Source organism: Indicator indicator, chromosome 13, assembly GCF_027791375.1.
Source record: "Indicator indicator isolate 239-I01 chromosome 13, UM_Iind_1.1, whole genome shotgun sequence".
NCBI lineage: Eukaryota > Metazoa > Chordata > Aves > Piciformes > Indicatoridae > Indicator > Indicator indicator.
Window position 1 is genome coordinate 19281996 of NC_072022.1, and position 24102 is coordinate 19306097.

Genomic DNA, 24102 nt, shown 5'->3' on the forward strand with positions numbered 1-24102 from the left:
GAGTAAACCGCTTGTTTTTGTAATCTGAGCAGTGCTTTTATTAAGCACAGACTTTGCTCTTCCTCTGTCTTTCTCTCTCAACTCTGCTGAAGACTTAACGCTTACATTTCCCCCCTCAAGCAGAGAACAAAACAGCTGGCACAGTGTTAAGCTGAACGAACGCTCAGTTACCGAGAAGATTTGCTATGTCGCAATTTTCAGGTGAAGAAAGCCTTACCTCCTTCTCTTGCATTTTAGCAGAGTCCACTTTGCATCCAGGAAGATCTTTTGTAATTTTCTTTTTTTATCTCATGGTGGATTTTAAGATTAGGATTTTTCACTACTTTCTGGAAAATAAGTTGTTCATTTGGTTTTAGTTTTTATAGTTTTTCTCAAGCTTGTCTCTTTGTGTGATTTCCTTCAGCATTTATGTTTCTTCTGACATCAAGTTTCAGAATTTGTATTTGGGGAAAATGATTTTTCTCACCCAGGTATTTTCTCCAACTTCTGAATGGAGGAGAAGAATCATTCTCACCACTTCTAAAAAAGATAAAAATAAGGTTGTGTTCTTCCTTTGCTGTCCTTTCTCTTCCATTCTCGTGACGGTTTTACTGAAGTGATTAGCAGAGTCTGTGTGCAGTTTTCTCTTTGTTCATTAGCAAGGCTCGCAGTCTGCTTCTACCCTTGTTTGTTGACTCATTCCAGCGGATCCAGCCCCAGTGCTTGAAAAGCAGGAAAGTAAATGAGTGGAGGTTTGGCTGGAGAAGAGCCAGAGAAGGTTAATTGATGCAGTGCTCCAGTGCTGCAAGATGTGCTCCTTGTAGCTGTGTCAGGATGTGCAGATCCTGTAAAGGACCCTTCACACCACAGTATTGTAGGCGTATGCACCATTGCCTAAGCTCACACACTCGCTTGCTGTCTGGATTTGGGAGCACAGTTAACCCTAAAAACTTCTGCTGCCCTGTAAACACTCCAATTTATTTTCTTGACTGATTTTATAGAAGTCCTGCCTAGCACACTGTTTTAAGTATGTGCAGTTACTTTAAATCTTTCTTCATGCAGCTGTGTCTTATTATCATGAGTGTTCTCTTTTGTTACCGTCCAGTTTTCAGTCAGACGTGTGTATGGTCTCTAATATCATCTTACAGTTCTGCATTAAAATGGAACTGCAGTTCACTCCCAAGGACATTAACTGGACAAGTGTGTAATAGAGCCCTTCAGTGCAGGGCTAGGGGAAACCATGATATCATGATCTGACACTCTGTATCTCACTGGCTGTTGCATTCCATGAATTTCTAGTGTTCACCAGACTTGAGCTGGGAATTGTGTCCTTAGTGAATTGTGAATCAATTTATATTTGTTGTTTGGTTTTGATTTTGGTTTTGTTTGTCTGTTGTTTGGGGTTTGTTTTTTTTTGGTTGGTTGGGGTTTGTTGGTTTGTTTGTTTTTAATTGAAAAAGCATTCATATCTTTAAGATACAGCTACTTCGGGGCCAAAGAGAGAAAGGTGATGCTAGGAATAATAGAAATACTTGATTTAAAGTTTATTCAGTCATACAGTAGAATTTCCAGCAAAGTAGTTTTCACTTGTTCCTTATTTTTCCTGTTTGAAAGGAATGTTTGCTATGAGTGCATGCTGTATTCATTTCAACTGACTTTTCATATCTTAATTCTTCACAAAAGTATATATTAGGACATAAAGATTAATCCAGCTATGATAATTCTGTTTCCTTATCTGACAACCTCCCCATTGTTACTTCTGACAGTACTAACAGTAGAGAACATGAAAACATAACAGAAAGCAGATTCTGAGACAGGACGATACAAATTTGGGCTAATGAGCATGTGGAGTCATTTTTCCTTAAGCTCTGCTATGTCTAATCAACTGCTATTTTGTTTTATGTATCTTTAAGGCTACCCTGGCATCAATCTAACTGTACATTAAATCTTTACCAAAATTTGCATTGCCTTAATCACAGCCAGGGTTGACTCTTTCTCATGGTACAGAAGAAGCTTGTTTTCCTTCATCGACACTTGAGCTAGTTTTTTCCTTGTTGAAAGGTGTCTGAAGTTATTTGCAGTATGTCTGTATTGTAAATGGGGGGAAAATGTAATGGAGTAAAACTACCAAAATATAGTAAAATATGAATCCTTTCATTTCAGTTGTCTGCTTGTTTGTGCTATGTGCAGATCTGCATGTCACATCTCTGCATAAAGAACAGAATTAAAACTTTCAAGGGAAAAAAATAAATGCATTGATCACAACCACCTGCTAATCATCACCATCAGTTACTGGTTGGAGCTGAAACTTTATTTTGAAAGAAGTTTAGTTCTTTTTTACTTCTCAAATTTTCTCTTTCACAGCACAGTAGACACTACCCCTTAATCACTTCAGTGTAGGAGAAGTGTCAGAGTTAGGGAAATGTAATTTTGTCAACTTAAGGTCTGTGTTACCACTCTAAATTTCATTCACAGATCCTACTGTCTGAGAAGCATCATTGTTGGTTATTGCAGTAAAGTGCTGTTTTGGTCAACAAGAAAATCAAATGTTCCCACTTCTCTGGAATGCCTCAGTGGATGTTACAATGTAATTTATATGACAAAAGAACCTCTTTAGCCCCTGGAATGGCTAAATTAAGTAAACCAGGACGGAGGACCCACCTTGATGAAGCACTAGATGAAGGCTGTACTGTTGCCTGCTGATTGCTCTGATGAAAGCTTTATGAAGGCATTCATATCTAATTGAAAGAAACATTATTGTGGGTTTGGGTTGTTTGTTTGTTTGTTTGTTTGAATACAGATGAAACCAGAGTTTTCTTAGGAACTCACAGTGGAAGATGATTGGAGTTAGTTGCATGTAGGCTTGCGTAGCATATTGGTACATTGTTTCACTGCAGATGGCTAGAAAATACATGCCTTTTTGGAAAACATCTGCCTTTTGTGATATTTTTGTTTGTGTGATGCATTTATTTTTTATTATTATTATTATTAATTTCACTTTTCCCGGTTTGAATACTTTCTGAGGAACACATCATCCTATATGTTACAGATCTGTAGCAGGTTCTTCACTGCATACTTCTGGCCAGGCTTTCTGTGCAAGCCACTGTCCTTCCCCCATGTCCAGTTCCTCTTCTGCATTAATCAGCATTAAACCTGAAACCTTGCTAGACCCCACCCTTGCTCCACCATAACCAGGATATTTGAGCCATGCATAGATTTTTAGGGGTTTTTTTCCTCACTTCTTGCTGTTACTTCTGCTTTCAAATTGCCAATACTATTTCATTTGAATGGAGCCACGTCTACATTAGATAGGAACTGACACTGGTGAGGGTGTTGTTCAGATGGTGATTATCTATTCATCTGCTGTGCCTCTTGGCAGCACTCAGCCTCACCCTCCTGACAGTGGGGGCCTCCTACAAGTTCTCATTCTTTAGCATGTCTTGCTTAGGCAACCAGGAGGCATTTCAGAGAAGGAGGCTGTGTGGCACAAGAGATAGCTGCAGGAAATCCCTGACATGGAAATAGGTCAGATCATTTTTATCAAGAGAAAAAGCAATGGGGTATGCATCTGTGCTTAATCTACACCAAAATACATCCCTTTTGCTGCATTTTTCTCTGTAGATTTTCTGTCTTCTATGCTTTACACCCTCTGCCACGCAACCCCCCTTCATGAATGACTGCAAATGGTACAATTAAATATCTGCATTCCTCCTTTATTAACTCGTTCATGGATTAAATGAAACTTCTCTTAAGCTTTTCTAATTTTTTTTTAGCTGTCACTGCACTACCAAAGCAACTTGTGGAAATAGTTCTGTATTAAATGATTAATTCATGTCCGGGAGCTTAGGAAATTATAAATATTTAGAATCTTTTGAAATATGACCATAGAGACTTAATGATGAATTTAAAAGATGTATTTGACATTGTTCTTTAATTCTCTGACGTTTCATTTTTCAATAAATTGTGAAGTCCTTAAATATTTAGACTAAAAAAAGAAATCTATGTTAGTGATGCTTCAGACACTTCCATTTTTAGTCTTGATCAGAAGGCAAGTGTGATGGTTTATTTTCTGTGTTCTGTTTGTTTACTTATTGATGCTACCTTATATACATAGAGAGGACTTCATGTTTAAATATTGCTGAAATGTAAAGTGAAATGGCAATTGTCCTCTAACCTTCAAGATGTGCAACGTACAGGATTGGAGATAAACTGCACAAAGGCATTTGGATGTGATTCTAACTGGGCTATGGTCTAAAACAAAGTGGATTATGCTTCAAGATATGGCAATTTGACTTTTTAATTTTTCTTGTGGTGTTCTTTCATGCCTTTTGGAAAAAAAGATTAAAATGGATTATTAAACAGAGTTGATGGAGCTAACAGTGTTCTTCAACTTTCAGTAGCCCAATATGGCTCTTGTAGGCAAAGCCTATTAAGAATGACAGTGTCTGCAGATGTTGCAGTTGTAGTAACCTTCAGAAGAAAAACCCAGTTTAGGTTCCTTACAGATTCCTAATAATGCTGCTGTAAGAAACGTTTTGTAGTGAAAAGGAAATAACATTTCAAGGTTCTCTGCAAACTGTGGAGAACCTTCCATGGTCAACATCATGAATTGAAAGGAAAATTGACCGCCTTGCCTGCCCAGCTGATCTGGGTGCTAATGTTCATACTAGTCTGTGTTAGTAACAATCAACCCTCTGGTGAATTTTGTGAATATTTGCACTGGTGGCCTAAGAAGAACTTTCTTTCCTTTCTTTTTTTGAAGGATGCTTACAAACTAAGTATCAGCTTTATATAGAGGGAATATGACATTTATATAAGTATGTCACTTACATTCAATTATATCCAGGAGGTGAACATCCTGAGAAATGAGACCAAAGTTGAGGCTAAGGCTAAGATAATTGGTCAGTAGTTAGGCAGCTCCTTTGTGTTCCCTCTGGTTCTGGTTTCCTTGAATATACAAAATCTTTAGCTTAGGTTGACTGTTTTCTTGTAGAGGTTTTGAGATCAACCAGTTGTTAAGTAAAAATTAATAAAATGCTAACTATTATGTTTTCCTAAGAAACCCTTCATTACTGTCTTGGTGCATCTGTATTTTTCTTTAGGGTTTCGTTTATGACTTCTGAAACAAACCAAACTGGTTGTTGGATGAAGTCCTTCATCTGCATCCCATATATTACAACAATAAAACTTGTCCTCATGTAGGGTAGAAACAGAGCTGTGTTAAAGTCCTGTAGAAGAAACGTTTAGGCATTTTTTGGCTTCTGGTTTGATTTAATTTCTAGTGACACGACAAAGTTGAAGCTAGTTGTGGTGTTGGGTTTTTGTATGTGGGTCTGGGTTCACTGACGTCTGTGTTTTGATGGCTTATGTAGGAGCAGCTGAGCAATTTTCAGATGAAAATGAAGGAAATAATTAGGCCATTCTTTTGTGGTCGTTTTGCTGTTGTAGTAAATTGTAATTGCAAAAGCAAACTGCTTGAGCAAAACCAGTGTTAGGAAAAAAGGAAGGAACCAGTGCATTAAAGATAATTTGGGTTTTAAAAATAGATATTGCTCATCTTTCTAGGATATACTGCCCAGTTTAGAGACATGCCATAGGCTTTAATGCCAGAATTTTTAATTAAATTACTGGACTGTGTTATGGGAAGCTCAGGATAGAGAACTATGGCACTTCACTACTGTCCTCAAAATATATGAAATATATTCCAGATTTAGAATTTTTACCATGACTTTCAAGAGGGGCAAAAAATTGTGTCTGGAGATGAAATTTCTGCTCAGTATATCTTCAGATGGTATCCTGATATTTTATGTGGTGTTCTGTATTTAACTTGCAGTAATGACAGATGTCTGTATTAGGACTGGCTAAGTGTAGTTTATTGTTGATGGACTTCTGATAAACCATTTCTCCTTTTTTTTTTTTAATTACTGTTCTTAAGTTTTCTTGTACTCTTCATTACCTCTCCTCTAAGAGGTATCTACTGAATAACCACATTGATTCAGCTATCAGCACAACAGGGTGGTGGAGGACTCCAGCAGGGAGCTGGAGGGGTGAACATGGTTTGGAAACTTGCATGGTTTGGAAACATGGCTTGGTATCAGGGAAGTGGAAAGGACCGCAGCAGGACCGCCCCTCTGTTGTGCTGGATGTCGTCAGAAGCTTGTGTGGCTGTGCTCTGAGTGAAGGGTGAAAGTCTTGAGCCAGGAGGAGGAGAATGTGGTCATATTTTAAATGTATTTCCCAGCTGAATTATCATTTGGAAGTAACGGCACAGGAGCATGATCGCAGCCTGTAACTGCTTACGAGAGCTTTGCTTTTTTTCTTTTGATCACTTGACAGAATTGTTTTGTGTTTTATGAAGTTTATTAAGTTGCCTTTGGGTTTATAGGGGGGTAACCTTTGGCAAGAGAGAGCAGGATTTTGTAAAGTGTCTCAGCAGTAAAACGAACAAACAAATGTTACTGCTTTAGCATCGGTGCCAACAGTCATCATGTGTACTGAATTCCTGTTCCTCTGATAAGCATTTTCCAAGACTCTCTTGCTTCCTCAGCCCTCTCGTGGTTCTGGCTTCTCATCCTCTGTTATGTGGGAAGACACTTTTGGAAAATTGCAGGTTCAAGAAGACTGCATTACTGGGGTCCCATGAAGTAGCTTTAATTCCCAAAGAGGATTTATAGAAAGACTCCTGTCAGAATGTTTGACTGTTTTATGGAGGGATTTGAGATTAAAGCATTTAAAATAATGGCCACAATAATGTAAATCTGGCTTAAAATTCCATATTCAATTAGCATACATTAATTCTGATTTTGTATTAAAAACTGTGTTGGAAGTTCTGAGCCTGCAGACACAAAGATGTGTCCAATTTAATGATTAATGCTTCAAAGTGTATAATCCTATTTTTGCCAGAAGCTGTTTTTCTCTTCTTTGGCTCACAATCTGCCTGTTTAACATTTGCTGAAGTAAAGCAAACACAAAGGTGTTAAGAGTTTTTGTGCAAGAGCTGAAGTCTTCTGTGCAGCTGAATGCTTGGGCTCATTTATTATGGGATTTGTGACTCCTGGTTTCTGCATCAGCTCATTAAAAAAAAGCAAAACAAAACAAAATAAAAAACCATTGTCAGCATCCAGGCTGTTATTTGAGCAAGAGACTGTCAGGTAGTTTTAAATGTGCCTTTTAGTTTATAATGTTCACTTCTACTGCTTGCTTGCAGGCCAGAATCATTCCATTTCCCAGCTCTTTCCTATTTCTTAACATTTGTTATTGTGGTGGCTACCTCTCAGAGGCAGCAGTTTCCAGCAGCTTTGTGCTTACTCGTTTATTCTCCTGTGTGTTTTGCTGTTTTGATGGGGTTTTTGGTTGTTTGTGGGGTTTTTTTGATGCTGTTTGGAGGGAGTTTTTTTGGTGAGGTGGTGGTAGTGGCAGAAGGGATTGTTTGCACATGCAGGTGTTTTTTCACACAACTCATAAAGGAAAAAAAAAACTATTGAAAGTAAGGAAGGAGGAGGAAATCTTGCTGCCAGTACTGCTGAGGGGTTGAAGAGCTTCTGAAACCTGGGTGCCTTCAAGTCCCTTCAGCAATGCTGGAAGGGGACTGGAGTCTGTGTGGTGGTGGTGTTGCCTGTATGTGATCAATCAGAACAGGAGAGAGGAGTATAAAGGACTGTAGTTATTAGAGGAGACTATGGGGAAGTGTTGAAATGGGAAGATATAATAGCTAGGGTAGAAACTGACTGATTTTGTGTATAGAGTATAAAAGTATGAGTGTGTGATTATGTGACACGTCTTCTGTCCACAATCACAAAGAAGAGAGTGAACTAGATTATTGTTTCAGGTCTTTTTTATTACTGTTTTCTATAATTTGGGTATTCATTTAAAGAAAACCAATGCTGGAGCACACTTTGTAATGGTTTTTCTACCTCCGGAGTTGTTGAGTGCTTTGGGGGACACTTAAAGATCCTACATGATGCTGTAATTTCTGTGTACAGCAGGTACTGCTGCAAACCTCTATGTTTCAGTATAGCACATGTAGAAAGAGAAGCTATAATTAAGGTGTTCTTGGCTCTTCCTTTGTACATTTCAGTCTGAAATCAGTTTATAATCAAAGTAAATGACTTGCAGAACTGTTTTTAGGCTTGTGAGTATGACAATTAAAAATCTAGTCCAGGCTGCAAGGCAGCGAGATGAAGTAGATAACCAGATGATGTGCACTTTGAAAACAAACATAATTAAATCACTTACCATTTATAGTTTCTCATCTTTCTTTTTCATGAGCATGTACTTGCCAACCACATTCCTGCATTGCTCTTTGTTCATGGTGTCAGGAAACTGGGTACTTTAAGAGATTAGCTTTAATGGATGTGTTTGTAATGCCTCTGAGTTCAGAATGAAGATTTGGCTGATGAAGAGGGGTTTATTTTACAGACAGTGTTGCCTTTGCTGCATTAGAAAAGCTGAAGTTGGCAGTGTACTATATTACAAAGTGGTTCGCGTGGCATTACAATTAATGGAGTGATAAACATGAGTACAGAGACAGGAGGGAAAGAAATATATCTACACCTAGAAGTGAACTCTGCCCTAATTCAAAAGGCCTGTATTGATATGTCAAGGAGCAGTAGTTTCAAACTAGAGAAGAGTAGATTTAGATTGGATGTTAGGAACAAGGATCTCTACCATGAGGTCAGTAGAACACTGGAACAGGTTGCCCAGGGAGGTAGTTGAGGCCCCATTCCTGGAAATATTCAAGGTGAGGCTCAACAGGGCTCTGAGCAGCCTGATCTAGTTGAGGATGCCCCTGCCCTTCCAACCCAGACCATGATTCTACTCAATATTCACAAGACTGTTTGGATTAGCAACATGTACTTCTTGCTGTAGGAAATTAAAGGGTTCCCTTTCATCTCCCAAAAGCTAGAGCTTCTGTTGCTGCAAGGACCACAGGACAGTGGTTTCCAGCTAGTGAAGTGTGGAGCATATACTCCTATTTCAGATCTTTTAAAAGGCAGCAAAATCACAACATAATATTTTAAGGAGGCAACAGTAGGCATTGCTGATAGACGGATTGCAAGTGTGAGTTGTGTCAGAATTTCCTCATATGCTTTGATATACAGCAGTAGGTGAGGGTGAGGAGTCATTGGCAGAAGTGGTGATTAAGAGTGGAGTCTGGGACCCATCAACCTTGAGGGCTGATTGAATATGGAGTTGGATTTTATATCTACTGAGGAGAGATTTAATACTGTGTCTCATGGAGAATAAACCTGTTCTGGTGAGAAGACCTTGGTCTCAGTGGATATGTCATTCTGCTATGCAATATTTTATAGGCAGGAAGTATGTCAAAATATGGAAAAAGGAAGGCTTTAGTTGTGGGAACTGTGCATGATATTTGCAGTGGTAGGAGAGTTTATTCATTTGTGCAGTCCCTGTGTTCTTCTTAGTTCATTTGTTCCGCCTCTCTGGTTACACTGAGAAATGCAAAACATACAGTGTGGAGGGACAATTTTGAGTTTTCCAGTATGAAGAGTGAAGTCTTACTATTTTGAAGACCAGTGCTAATAAATAACATTCCTTTTTTGTCTTTCTTTAGGACTCCTGAGCAGTGTCCAAGTGTGGTTTCTTTGCTGTCAGAGAGCTACAATCCCCATGTGCGTTACGGAGCTGCCATGGCTTTGGGTATCTGCTGTGCGGGCACTGGAAACAAGGTGAGGACCAGAAGCATCTACTGCCCAAGACTTTTCTTCTTTCTCATGCCACCAAGACATTTGTGCAGAAATGTCACACACACAGATAAGATTTTTTTTTCACATGTACACCGCTAGCCAGCTGGAATAGAGCAGTACTTTAGATTCTTTGACTGCCCTGAGCATAGAGGTTTGTGCAGAACAGGTAAAGTGGAGCAATGTTTTTATATATTTGTGTTAAAAAGTTCTCTCAGAGTTGTCTTACTGTCAGGTTGCCACTAAACTTCAAGTGTTCAGTACTCCAAAGGCAGTACTTCTTTGGCCTTGGAGTAGATTTGTGGATAACAAGGGGGTGCCAGCGACAGGAAAACAGCAACTGCTTTGAACAACTTCTAGCTCCTTTCTTCTCTTCTGTGAAACATAATTCATGGAAGATTCTTGTAGTAAAACCAAGTGCAGTGAAATTAAATGAAATGTACTGTAGTTTCAGGTGTGTAGTTCACAGCCACTAAATTTTATTCTTGCTTTATAAGTGTCATTGAAGGATAGTTCTCACAGATGATAGCAGGGACTTTTCAGAGTAGGATTTCTGCTTTTGCTGTGGGAAGTGAGCATTTCCACAAGCAGCAAGTGCTTAGGATAAGCTTCCTCTGTATCACCCACATGTATACTGCATCACAGTTTCAGAACAAGTGCACAGACTGTACAAGAAGAAGTAATATTTAATATTTCCAAGTCTTCGATAAATCTCACACTTAACCATATCATCTCCTCCTCTGCTAGTGTTAAACACTTCATCTGTGGCTCTTGCAAGTGACTGGTCCCCAGCACGTCACTTGTGTTTTGAAATACACAGAATGCTGATAGTAAAGACCAGAAGCAGTGTGTGTCTAAAGCCTGCAGACTTGAAAGCAAAGTGAAAGTTCAGTTTTTATCCAGGTTGCTTTACTCTCATGCAAAAGGTAGAATCAAGTTGCTAAATATATTTAACCTGCTTCATCTGACAAGTTGATTTAAGTAGCAATGCTTTTAGTGACACAAAGAATTCTATTTATTTCCAGACATATTGCGTGATAAAGACCTAAACTATCTGATATAAGCAGACATGTCTTTCAGAGCTGATGTTAGTAAGTTCTGAAGGTCCAAATATATTGGAAAGTTCAGCTTTCTGTCATAGTGGATGTTCCATGCATGGTATTGAATGTGTGTCAAGGAATGATTGAGTCACTTTCAGATGGAGAAGCATAGCCTCCCAGATATCTCAATTGGCAGAAGCGACCTAAGTGAAGACATTATTCCAGAAGTGGTTCTTAGGAATGGTGGTGTTTGTGTAAAAGCAACTTGTTTTTAGAAGCCTCAGCCTGAGAGAAGTAACACTGAGGGGTCATACACTCAGCTGCATTTGTTCATGTTGTTGGTTTTAAGTATGGACAGGAGAAAGTTCTGTATAAGAGATTGCCAAGTTATTCTGTCTGACTTCTTTAATGAGAAGGTTAAATAATAGCTTAAAAGAGCTCTTTGAACTTCTTCACATGCATATCTAGCTGCTATCAGTCTAGCTGTTATCAGTTTCAAAGAGTTTCTTAACAGCTTGCTTCACATGCCATTTCAGAGTGCTTTTAGAAAGCCTGTGTGTTGCCAGAGCCCTGATTTATCTGTGAAGCCCATGGCTGTACAAACTGCTGTCTTAGGTTTGTTCTGCCTAGATCTGAAGAGTTTGGTAGCTGAAGGCTGGCTGAGCCCACTAACAGCTTCCTGCTGTTGAAACAGGTAGTGTCAGACTCTTAGAGTGGTAGGATTTGGAAGGGAACTCTGGAGATCATCAGTCTAAACCCCATGCTGAGGCAGGTTCACCTAGACCAGTTTGCACAGGAATGCGTCCCTGCCACCTTTTGCTGTCTCTCGTGTCCAGCTCCCTGGTGAACTGACACAAACTTGCGGAAAACTGAAAGGAGTAATAAATAGCAAAAAGAGAACAGTTTGCGTTGCATTATCAGGCTGGAAAAGCTCACTGAGAGGTGAGACAAGGCCTGCAGCCAGCACAGGGAAGAGGGATAGAACTGGATAGCTGAAGGGAAACTGAGGAAGGAGAGGGATCTCATTTTGCTGGCAGTGAGTTTACATGAGCTCAGTTGTCCTGTGTAATGTGTGCTGAGGACCTTGCAGGTTACGAATGGTGTCTGTTTTAATCCTATGAATATTTAAGTGGCTCACCAAGTGACAGAAATGTAAATAGAGATGAAAAAATGTGCCTAAACATTTGATTTAGTCTGGGATGCCTGCAAATTGCCCCTGCTGGTCTTAAGTGCATCTAAACAGTATTTATTCCAATAGACTTTTCATAATCAATGACTGTCTTGAAAGCAATGCTTATTGATTAGACCATTGCGGATCACGTTCCTGTTGTGCGTAGCTGGAAAGTTACTGAATTTGAAGAAGCAATAGAGAGTTTTGAAATACATATAAAAAAACCCTAAATTTACCATATAAGTGCTCAGAGGCAGCCCCACTTCATGTAGATTTGAAATGAATGCTTTCATGTGATGCTAAATGTCACAGGTGAAGTGTAAGGCCAAGAATTTGGGACCCAGGTTGTTTAACCATCTCATTTTCAAACCTCCAGCGTATCATTTGATATCTCTGCTTCATGCAGAAATAAATGATGTATTTTCCTGGGAAGAATGGCAAAGGAAATATATGAATAATTTGTGTACTATTTACAGGATGTCAGTAGTTCTTGCGATGAATGCATCTGTTGCTTACAACAATTGTTTATCTGTTGCCCTATTTCTTGTTCCATCTATCTCTTGGTTATTGTGGTTTATTTTTTGATTCCTTATTTTTAGATTAAAATCCACAGAAATGCAAATTTCTGCCTCATTTACTAACAAAAAGCAAAATACATTTTAAAGTGTATCTCATAGCATGAATCTGATCACCTTCTATTAGGGTACTGAATTCTAGGATACTAAAAATAATTGTAATAACTTTCTGACTACTTATTTAACGGTGGTTTGGGTTTTATTTTTAGGAAGCAATTAATTTGCTTGAGCCAATGACAAATGATCCTGTCAACTATGTACGTCAAGGAGCTCTGATTGCATCTGCCCTTATCATGATCCAGCAGACGGAGATTACCTGCCCAAAGGTAATGTGGTATACCTTACATACTGGCTTGTTAGGTGGAAGAAGAATAGTCTGGGATGCTAAATCTTGAGTGCTTGGTGCTGCACATGTATGTGCCTTGTAAAGAGCCAGAGCTGAATGTACAGCAGGAAGCTCCTGCACAGGTCAGAGCATGCAGTTTGGAAAGGGGGAGCGATGCACTCTAATTGAAACACACCTGATGGATGACAGCATTGTGACTCTAGGTGTTACAAGAATAAATATTTTTTCTTAAAGGGTCTTAAAGCATCTTGTAATGATATAAAAGTGACTGTCTTGCACTAACACATGCTGAGGCCTGCAAGCTCACAGTTTATGTGAACACTGTTATTTAGTAAAGAAGTTGTATTTGATTATAATAAACTTAGTTTTGGATGCGGTCACCCTGCAGGGAAGTACTGTTATAAATGTGTTTCTTCTGTAGCTAGTCTTACACTTTGCAGATGAAACATTTTCTGTTGTCAGAAATGGCTTCTAGGCATTATAGCAAATACATTTTTTTAATGGAGTTTTGGTTTCTGCTCAGAAAGCAAAAAGGATTGCATATGCTGTTTAGCTTCTAAAAATAGTTTGCTCTGTGAATATATGACAGATGATGATATGCAAACATTTGTACAGACTAAAAGTCTACAGAATAGAAGCTCTGAGGTTCCACATTTCATCTGCTTTGGTGAGCACTGGGGTGGAGCAGTAGCTGGTACTTTGCTAATCATCTGTCACATATGGGTTGCTTTTATTGATGTCATTTTAGAAATTGAACTGTGATTAAAACCAGTCACTTTTTAACTGGATGGGAAGGGGAAAAAAATCTTTATCCAGTAGAAAGTTTCACTTGGGAAGGTCAGCAAAGGAAATCTACAAATACAGGTGCTTGGCTATTTCCAAGTCACAAACATGAAGATTTGCTGGCAAACACTTTGTTCCTTTGAATTACTAAAAAAAACCACAATAAAGAAACAAAAACACAATAAAGAAACAAAACACAATAAAGCCCACAACAGTTTTCACTGAGCAGAATCTGGGAGCAGTGTATATACTATGAGAACTTGTGGTTCAACTGAATAAGCCAGTGGAGAACACTAGAGTTCTGTTAGATCCCCTCATCTTCCAAGACACAAAGTCTGTGTAACGTGGAGCTGAATTATCTTTATCTTTCTGTAGAAAGAAACTACTTCTTTGTTTTATTGCTTTCTCCTTGGTCAGATGTTTGGAATGGTAGCCCTCAATGGAGGAGATCAGGTTTAATCATTCTGTGCTCCTCTTAATGCTGGACAAATGGTGTAGCTTTCCTCAGCTTCCTACCTGTAAGAAATATTTTCTTCTGTGAAAGGACATACTAAAAATAAATTAATTTTAGATTACAAAGCTCCCTGATCCTCTTGGGATGGGAATTGCAGACTGCTCTGAATCAGGTGGACATCTGAGTGTTAATTGCTGAGTCTGTCTGGTGCAGTTTCTCTCTTTTTAAGATGATAGGGGAAAGAGTCTGTGTGTCCTAAAAACTGCAGACAGGAGAACAGCTAGCAAAATTACAGATTATATGAGGTGTGTAATAAAATTGGATCTCTTTCCCCAAATAGGCATGGTAACCTTTGCTTCAGAGTGAGGTATAATATCTAGCCTTGTTAAATGAGTGATTAAAATAGTTGCCTAGCAAATACAGAATGAGATGTGTAGTTTGGGGTCAATGGCTTGTTTCAAAATGGGGAGAAGAACTGAAAAACACTTGTTCAAGCCAGAATTTATGTGGTATTACATATTAGATACAGAAAGCAACTCAATACCTAGTCATACAAGCACAGGAGATATTAAAAAACAAACAAAACCCCAAATAAACTACAGTTTGTAAACTAAAATAATCCCTGGAATATTCTGCTAATTTGGAAACCAAATAGAGAAAAATCAAAGTTCTACTTGTTTTGAAGAATATAAAAGTTTTACTTGTTTTGAACACCTCAAAAATTACTTCTAACCAATATAATTTAATTCTCAGAAGTAAGAGGAATATTTTGAGGAATATGCTGCCAATTAAGTTATTTATTATCCATGGGAACATTTTTTTGTGTGCTCTGCCAGTCTAAAGAAAAGTTATTTTATTCTGATGTGAAAGGGTGGAGTTCAGAAAACAAACCATTTTTGGATGGCAGTGACATATTTTGATCTGATTAGATTCCTGAGTGGCACACTGGCACTGTGTGCCAAAGTGTCTAACCTCATGTATGTGAGTTTTTTGCATTGCTGGATAAGCAGCTGGCCAAAAGAGCAGGATGCATTTCATATCCCACAAGCTATATGTGTGGTCCTAATGTGGTCACAGACAAGCTATGTTTTACAATTACATTTACATCATCTCACTGCTGCTAAATATTTTGTGATGCTTTCATGTGAGAGATGGTGATTTTAATAAAGATTGTGACATCCAGTCTGAACACCTTCCTGTCATTACTTTTCATTCTTGCATGTTCTAGAATTATTTTTTTTTTTGGTAAACTTTTTTTGTGAGCTTGGTTTAGGAGGACTTAAAATTCTCTGGTGATAATTTGGGGTGAAGATGGCAGAAAACAATCTTCCTTGAATAGATTTAGAAATTTTTCCAAGAAGAATACAATTTCAGAGCTTTGAGACCAATGGCATCCTGGGCTGCATCAAAAGAAGTGGCCAGCAGTTCAAGAGAGGCAATTCTGCCTCTCTACTTGGCTCTGGTGAGAGCTCTCTGAGTACTGTGTCCAGCTCTGGGGCCCTCAATGCAAGAGAGACGTAGAGCTGCTGGAGCAGGTCCAGAGTAGGGCCACAAAGATGATCAGAGGGCTGGAGCACCTCTCCTGTAAGAACAGGCTGAAAGAATTGGGGCTGTTCAGCCTGTGGAAGGCTCTGAGGAGACCTAATAATGGCCCTCCAGTACCTGAAGGGGGCCTACAAAAAGGCTGGAGAGGGACTGTTTAGAAGGGCTTGTAGTGATAGGACAAGGGGCAATGGTTTGAAACTGGAGCAGGGTAGCTTTAGGCTGGCCATAAGGAGGAAGTTTACAACTGAGAGTGGTAAACAGGATGCCCAGAGATATGATTGAGGCCCTGTCACTGGAGACGTTCAAGATCGGACTCGATGCTGCCCTGGGCAGCCTGATCTAGTTGGAGGTGTCCTTGCTCACTGCAGGGGAATTGCACAAGATGACCTTTGACGGTCTCTTCCAACTCAATGCAATCTGAGTCCTGAGCATTGCAGTGCTGAAATGCCAGCAATAAAATAAAGTTTTAAGAATTAAATTATTTTGGTTTAAAAGAAGCCATTTTTGTTGTGAGAGGATGCCTTGGATTCACCTTTTGCTATCGTCTTTCATTTGTCTTTGTTGTGTTCACTTTTTATTTAAACAATCAATTTAACGAGTTTAAAGAATTGCTGTTAGGTGGAGGTTCCATGAACTTGCAAGTTACTTAAGTGCCAAAAAGGAGTAGCAAATCTTGTGAAAAGCTGATTTCGTCCCTTTGGAGTTGAAACACAGTTCCTGCTTGTGCAGCCAGCATGGATTTGTCTGAGCTGTATTGATACACTTAAGAAACTTATTAGTGTAGAGAGTGATAACAACTTTATTTTGTGAAATAGAATCCTAAATTATAGATGTGATGACATCACTGTAACAGAAATCAGTGACAACTCCATTATGTATTTGTGACCTGCAGGGCAATTAAGTCAGCAATTTTGGAGACAAACTGCATGTCTAATGTCTTGAATTGAATTTGCTTTTGCTGGTTTTGTGATAGTGTAGTCATCTAGCCAAAAATTAGAAGATAATAGGCAATGTCAAGGCTTTTCCTTCATCCTCCTTTGATCATCTTGGCCTATTATTTTCAACATGTTATGAAGAAACCAGGACCAGATTTAGATGAAATGCTGAGTGTCATCTTGCCTCACCCAGGGTTTCATTCTCTGAAGATTTGATTATGGTGTGAGTTCCAGATTACAGTCCACCCAATGAGCTTTGTAACATCCATCCAACCTAAGAACTGGGCCCAGTCACGTGAACTTTGTACTCTGAGCAAAGGCACTGGAAACATAAAGCATAGCTCAGCCAGGGGAATAAATTTTACATGTTGCTTCTGTGTCTTTGTGTGTGTCCTAAGTACTATCTGAAGGCATAGTTTCATCTACTCTGCAAGTGGTCGCCCTTGATACTGCACGAGGCTCCCTTCCAGCCTGCAAATGCAAACTAAGGTATTTTTCCAGTGTAAGAGAGGTTAAGTGTAAGAAACAAGCTGTTTACATTAAATGTGTCAACCTCAGTGCAAGCTTTTATAAACAAAAATCGGGAGAGCATGAAAAAGCCTAAATGGAGTGAAGCAAGAGCAGAATTTGGTCAGTATATCCAGAATAAATCCTGTGTTGTGTGTGCAGTATCTCTCTACCACACGTCTGTCTGTGTTGCTGCCCTAAAAAGGTATGTTTCTCTTTTTTCTTAGCTTTAACAAATACAAGGAAATTTAAGCCATCTCCTTTTGGGGACAAGGACTAGTAACTAAAAACGTCTTAAGACAAAGGGGAATTGGTGAACAGAGAATATTAGCACACAAATTGCTGATCTGATTTACATTGAAAAATGGAAATAGCTGCGGGTTTTCCCCTGTCAGTTTTAATAAATGCCTTCTCCTCTGCTAGAGAAGTGTTGTTTGCTATTCCTCACAGCAGTGAGACTGTCCATTTGTGTGAAACAAATGAAGTAATCTTACTACAGTCATGTTTAGCAGGTCATGATTTACATCTACAAATGGTAGTGTCTTTTGCTGGTTTAAATATCATCAAATTAGATGCCATCAGTGCTGAAGGAGTTGAGGTGACAAGTACTACAGCTGGGATACTGGCTGAAACAGTGAAGGCAGGAACTGTGTCATCGACCAGAGAGGGTCTGTTCTGTTAGCCCACCTGCATTTTAAGTGGTGTGATGAGATAATGTGCATTGAGAACTGCTTTGCAGAAGACACATAGTCTTAATCCATTCATTAAATGTGTAGGGCTGCCAAGCATCATTGCAGCTCTTGGTTATAATCCTCCTGGGTTGGAGAGGCAACTTCTGTTGTCTTTCCATCCCGGATGCTGGACATAATTTCTCAAAGGTAGTCTTCTTACTGCCTCTGGTCAAAAATTCACACATGAAATGTAATGAGATTTATTGCTAGCCTTTCCTTGGCTGCAGCATTACCTCATGGCTCTGATGTGCTTTTACTGGAGAGCCTGATCTCATGCTTTGCTGAGAAACCCTGCAGTTTGTCTCCTCAGCCAGCTCTTCGTTTGATAGTTTTTTAACCGTGATGAATCCCAGTTCTACAGAATGTTATTTTCAGCACAGTTCTTATGTCACTGACTCAGTTGTATGAATGGTTCTTTTTTCCTCTGGTGTGAAAACTCTTTCTGTAAGCACTTTGAGATTCTCCAGGGCATCCCAAGTTGGCCATGTGTTAGGAGTCATGCCTGAAGGTTGCTCCTGGTTCTCAGTGCTGCTCAGCCTTAGCACAGCTCTGGAGCTTGCAGTGTCCTGCACAGTCAGGATTCTGAGTGTTTGCTGTGTGCTGTTAAAGCCAGAAGGACCTTGAGTGTTGCAGTCAACGTATAAGCTTCCTTCACTGGTACAACTAGGAGTTGGGAGCATCAAAAGCTGTGCAAGAGAGATTCCCAGTGGTGGTGCTGAAGCTTGGCCTCTTTGCCCACAGCAGCCACTAAGTATCTTTTGAAGCTGAAAGGCAGGCCCTTTCTTTAGACACTTGTCACTGAGCAGATGTCACTGTGTGCCTGGAGAGGCACAAGCTCTTTGGCTGTGAAAAGAGTGGAAAGGGGGTTGTGTGGTGTTAGGGTTTTACATGTGTAAACTTTAACTGCATTTGCAGTACTAGGAACTGCTCAGTGTCTCTGGTGGCTATCTGGCCCTGCTGCCTTGAGCTAAAAGTTTGCCTTCTCACCTGTGGCCGCGCTTGTAGGAAAGAGGACTTTGGATACCACCAAAAAGTGGACTGGTAGGAAGAAGCTTGTTCAAGATATCTTGGAGGGAGCCTTTTTGAAAAGACCTCCTTTGGTTTTGAGCCTGTCAAGTGAAGACTTTGTGTGAAAATAGGGGGGAGAAAATAAGGAAAGAAAACAAAATATCACATGGATATGTGGATAAAAATTAATTTATGGAAGAGGTACAAAAGATTCTTCCAGACATGCTGTGGGTGGCATACAGGTTTGAGATTTTCAGCAGGAGGAATTGGAGGAAATGTAAGTGCATTGTCAGGGACTTAAGAACATGTAGTAGTTCTCACTACAAACTCAGCAGTTGATCTTTTATTCCCGTGACATTCCAGAGGCTCTCAGGCTATTCCTGTAAGGCATGCAGAATGTGGTTTGGAAATTCTTGCTCTTCTTGACTATTTTTTAATCGCTATATGGACATCTTCAAGTGTGGAAAATATATGTAATTAATTTTGTAACACCAGTGTCTAAAGCCCTTGAAAATACCAATGCCATCCTAGGATGCAGAAACCCAGGGTGCTTCCGTAAAAGACTGAATATTCGACTCATGCAGTCAATTTTACAATTTCTCTCTTTTTTTTTTTTTTTTTTTTTTTTTTTCCTATCCAGGTCAGCCAGTTCAGACAGCTCTATTCCAAAGTGATCAATGATAAGCATGATGATGTTATGGCAAAGTTTGGAGCAATCCTGGCACAAGGCATTTTGGATGCAGGTAATTCCCCCAAACGGTTAAGGCAGTCAAAATCTCTTAAAGCTTGGTTGGCTACAGTAGCTGTAACAGCAAATTTCATTTGGGAGGTGGGGTGCTGGCTTTATGCCTGTTGTGTAGTAGTAGCAAGAAATACCAAATCTCAAGCAATTTTTACTAATTAAAGAAATAAACCCTGTTTTGTAGTTTTGGCTTGTTTCAATGTGCTTCTGTTAGGAGACATTGAACCCAGTCATTAGGGCAGAATTTGTGTCCAGAAGTCTGGACAAAGATATCTTTTTGCTCTGTCGGTTTTGTCACCCTAAATGTTGATTTACAGCACAAGAGGTTCCCTCTTTATTTTTCTGAGTAAGCACCTGCTCCAGAAATTTGGAAAGCTGGTGGCATACAGTCCTCATATTTTGCCTTTTCTGTTAAAACCAGGCATAACAAGTTTGAAATACACATTTATGGATCAGTAACTAGGTTTGAATACTTTTTCAATAACTAAAAAGTTTGGGTTTGCCTCTTTCCTCGTTATTAAGAGAAGTGCTGCACAAACTGCATCAGTGTTACTTCAGAAGACAATTGCAAAGACCTTTTTCTACCATAGGAGACATCTCCTTAGTGTTAATAACTAAATGTTGAATCAGGGTGGGATTCTCTTAAAGGCATTAGTATTTCACAAGGCCTGAATTGCAGGGCCTATTAAGGAAGGTTTCTGTAAGCAGAGGACAGTGTTTTGCTTTGAATCTTCCCTTCTGCTGAAGATTTAAGCAGGGCAGTGGGTGTGTGTCAAAAGCACCCCCTTTCCAAGTTCCCAAACAGTTTCTTTCATCTAGTCTCCTGTGCTGTGGTCTTTCCTTGCCATCCACCTCCTTATTCCTTGTGACAGGTAGAACAGGCTGTTTTTTCTTGTACTCTGAGATCAAGGTCGGTCCTGAAGTCACCTAAGCAAAGGAGTCTCATATGCTTGTCTCTGTGGCTTAAGCACAGCAGCATGCACTGTGGTTACATGGTGTCTCTATGAAATTATTGCATCTCTGAGCCATGTGCTGTGGAGAGAAAAACTTAAGGCTGCTTGCACCTATCTGGATGGAAGTGTGCTTAAAAAAACTCTCTTCCTGGTGGGCATGTGGCAGTCAGGCTGCTTTGTGGTCTTTTACTAGGGCTACTCAGTGAAGAAAGCAACAGGAATTACCTTCATCTTTCGTGCCTCCCAGGTACCCCTCCTGGAGCTCAGACTGAGCAATGTTTGGTCATTTCCTACTGTGTTGCTGGGAAGCCAGAGCCCAGCTGGCTCAGAGATTTTTCTCTCAACAGTACAGACCTGCTTTGAATTCTGACCTTTAAGATTAAATCATAAAAATGCAGCTAAACCCTTATTTGCTTCCTGTGTCACTCATGTATTTTATAATGACTTGGAAACCAGAAGCATCCAATTTTAATAAGCTACATGTGAATTTGTGCCAACTTTGACCTCTTTATTTCTTGCTGAGCAGCTGGGGGAAGGTGGTGAACTACCCTTTCTTAACCTATTGCCACTTACATTAGAGCCTCCTAAAAGAGTAAAATTCGTTTTATCTCTTCCATACAACTACAAGTGCTTATCTGAAACAATGAGCTATAGAATTTAATTATCACTACCAGGAAGAAAAGGTTCTTTGTGTCATCTGCCACAGTTGGGGCAATTGAATTTGAGGGGGGTTTTTTGTTGTTGTTGTTGGGTTGTTTTCTTGTGGGGGAAGGAGAAAAGTATTAATTCTCTTCAAATGACAGGCCTTGATTAAAAGTGCAAGGTTTCCAGTGCGACTGGGAAATGATGCACTGATGGTGTTTGGGGTTTTTTCCTGACAGTATGAGGCAGTCATTAGACTGGTGGTTTCATGGAAGGAGCAGGGTACCTTGGGAACACTGAAATGAAAATGAAGAATTTGATCTTTGTCTAGTTCTTAAACCCCAGCAGCTACAATTTTACATCTTTAATAAAATAAGAAAAATACAGATACTCTAAATTTAAACTTAGGGATTTTTTCCCTCCCCAGAAATCTCTGAACTTTATAATGATTCCCTTCATGTACAAACATGCCCTCTTGTTTCAGACTGATGACTCCCTTTCTGTTCTTTGCAAAATCAATCTGCTTTATGTACTTTTGCGTATTTGTAAATGTGAGCTACCAAAGGGATATACAGATCTAATTAAATGTCAGCATTTTGCCTGCTAGAAAAGTATTTTTCCCTCTGGACTCTAGATGTGGTCTCTGGTTTTTAATGCCACATCTCTCAACCAGTGAGCAGCATTCACTACACAAATATCTCTGTAGCGTAGCTGGAAAAGCCTTTTCTCAATATTCAGGAAAGGTTTAAATGTGGACAACATTCAGTGGGTTGTGCAGTTGGGTTAGGGACAGACTGCAGCATTGGGCAGTGCAGCCTGATGCCAGAGAAGCTGTTGACAACCTGATGTGAGTGCACTGGATTCTCCACAGTTTGGAGACTTTTGGAATGAGTGATAAAAAAGATAAGTGTTCCCCAAACACAGAGGAAAGAGGTGCCTGTCTCCTCATTACTGCCTCACCAAATGGCACAGTATGTTATGTTTGGGATGTTAAAGACTTCAGTGCAAAATATCAACTTCAATGCATAAGGTCTGACCTCCCATGTGTTTAATTTGGTACCACTGTTTTCTGCCTTTCTCCTGCCTGTCCCTGTGCTTGAGCTCTTCATGTAAAGTTGAGTCTAACTCTCTGGAAGTTAGGCAAAAGGCCACTATCCTGTGCTAGTGAGGTTTGTCCATTGGATTGGAGCTGCCTTGTATTTCATTGCCTGGCTGAATCAAATCACTTGCACATGCTGAAATTGACTCTGGTGGGGGTTTGATGGCTCCTCCTGTGAGATTCTCACTTTGTGGTGGTGCTGTTGACAGCCCAGATCGGTTTTGTTCACACTGTAAATGAAATGGATTATGAGTCATTGCTGATAGAGAAAGTATCAGTATGATATTGTTTGGAAATGGGATGCTGCCTAGGCCAGGTTTGCAAACTTAATTTCCAAAGTCCATAAAGCATCTTTATCTAATGGCTGTTGTTATGGTGTGTTATGCTGAGCTATACTGCCAGAGTATTACCAAGTGCCGCTATGACTGTGTAAAGAGTAAGTTCATCAAGGTGTATAAATAATGCACATCTGCTTGCTGCACTCTTTCCCTTGTTAACTGACATTAAACATGACCCAGCAAATCTCATAGCCTTTAGAAAAGCCACTTCAATTCCAGCAAACCTTGCCATACTGGCAGTGAGAATTCTGGAAGATGGACCTTGCAGCACTACTCAGTGAGCCCTCAAAATGGTTCTTGTGTGGTTTTTGAATAATTTTTTTCCAGGCATCATGTCACAGCTTTCATCTATCTAGCCAAAGATCTGAGACATATTCCCTTCCAGGCTTTCAGGGCTGCTACTTAATCATGAAGATAAATCACAGTTGTGCAATATCATGTTTCCACACCTTTCCTGCTCCCTGCAAAACCCTGGGAGCAAGGGTGGGCTGTGTGGGGGTGTAAAACAGCAGAAAGAAGTAGCATGACAGCATCCTTTGAATACAAAATCTGTTACTCATCCAGGAAATTCCAGAGATTGAATAATATAATTCTAAAGCTTAACCTAAATTCTGAAAATTCAACTCCAAAACTTGTCTAGTTGAGTTGCTTGTGCAATGTTCACTGGGCTGCTTGATCCAGATTACCTGCAGATTACTGACCTGGCCCTTGTACAGTGATGCAGTGAAGAAAAGATCAAAGTAAAGATGGAGAGAAGACCAGAAACTTGAGTGTGTGGTATCTGATGTGTAAGGATAGCTCAAGCACTCAAGACCTCAAACTATTCCTCCCTAATGCTGTGGTAAATGATGAGAACATATCATTGCTTTCTTCCAAAGTGGCAGCTGGAAGGAACTCTCTAGTCAGACAGCAGGAGATCTGTTGCTACCACAAAAGGAAAAGTAAGGAGGTAAATATGTATGTAGAGCATCCAACAGGAAAGCATTAGACTCCTCCATCTTCTACAGCTCCTGGGACTAACAGTGACAGGTGCTTGACATTACTGCATCATTCAAAGCTTTCATTACATTGGGCAGCAAAATTTAATTTTGCTTGTTGTTAGAACTCAGGCAGCTCCACCTCTGCCTGGCCCTGTTGAGGTAGCTGTTAGTGCAAATGCAACTCCAGTTTGGGATTTTCAGCTGCAAAGTGCCCTGAGTTTGCCACGAGTTGATGTTTATATTTTAACAAAGTTAACCTCCCTGCACCTGGTCATGTCAGCAGTAATGGACTTGCCTGGTGCCCTCTTCAACTCAATTCACTGCTTTTCATCAGAGGACTGAAGATCAGATTAACCCTTTGTTGCTCTGTCTGCAAGCCCAGCTTTTCAGTTCAGTTTCTAACTGGATGTTTCTGCACTACATCAACATATGGAGTTGTTTTGGTCTCTGCTTTGCAAGTACAAAGCTAAGACTTGGTTGTCTGGCAGGGATGTAATTTGGCTGCAAAGACTGCAGGAGCTTGTCTCTTAGAGAGCTGCTTAGATTGATAACCTCTAGGAGTAACTTCTG

General features: G+C 39.8%; 1 protein-coding gene across 1 annotated transcript in view; it reads left to right on the top strand.

Moving 5' to 3' along the window:
• The window catches only part of PSMD1 (proteasome 26S subunit, non-ATPase 1), a 74195-nt gene that overhangs the window by 40594 nt on the left and 9499 nt on the right, over positions 1-24102 (top strand). Inside the window, exons 17-19 of the mRNA XM_054386267.1 lie at positions 9554-9668; positions 12679-12795; positions 19419-19521. Of these exons, the coding sequence (XP_054242242.1) occupies positions 9554-9668; positions 12679-12795; positions 19419-19521 (335 nt within the window). The remainder of the gene's footprint in view (positions 1-9553; positions 9669-12678; positions 12796-19418; positions 19522-24102) is intronic.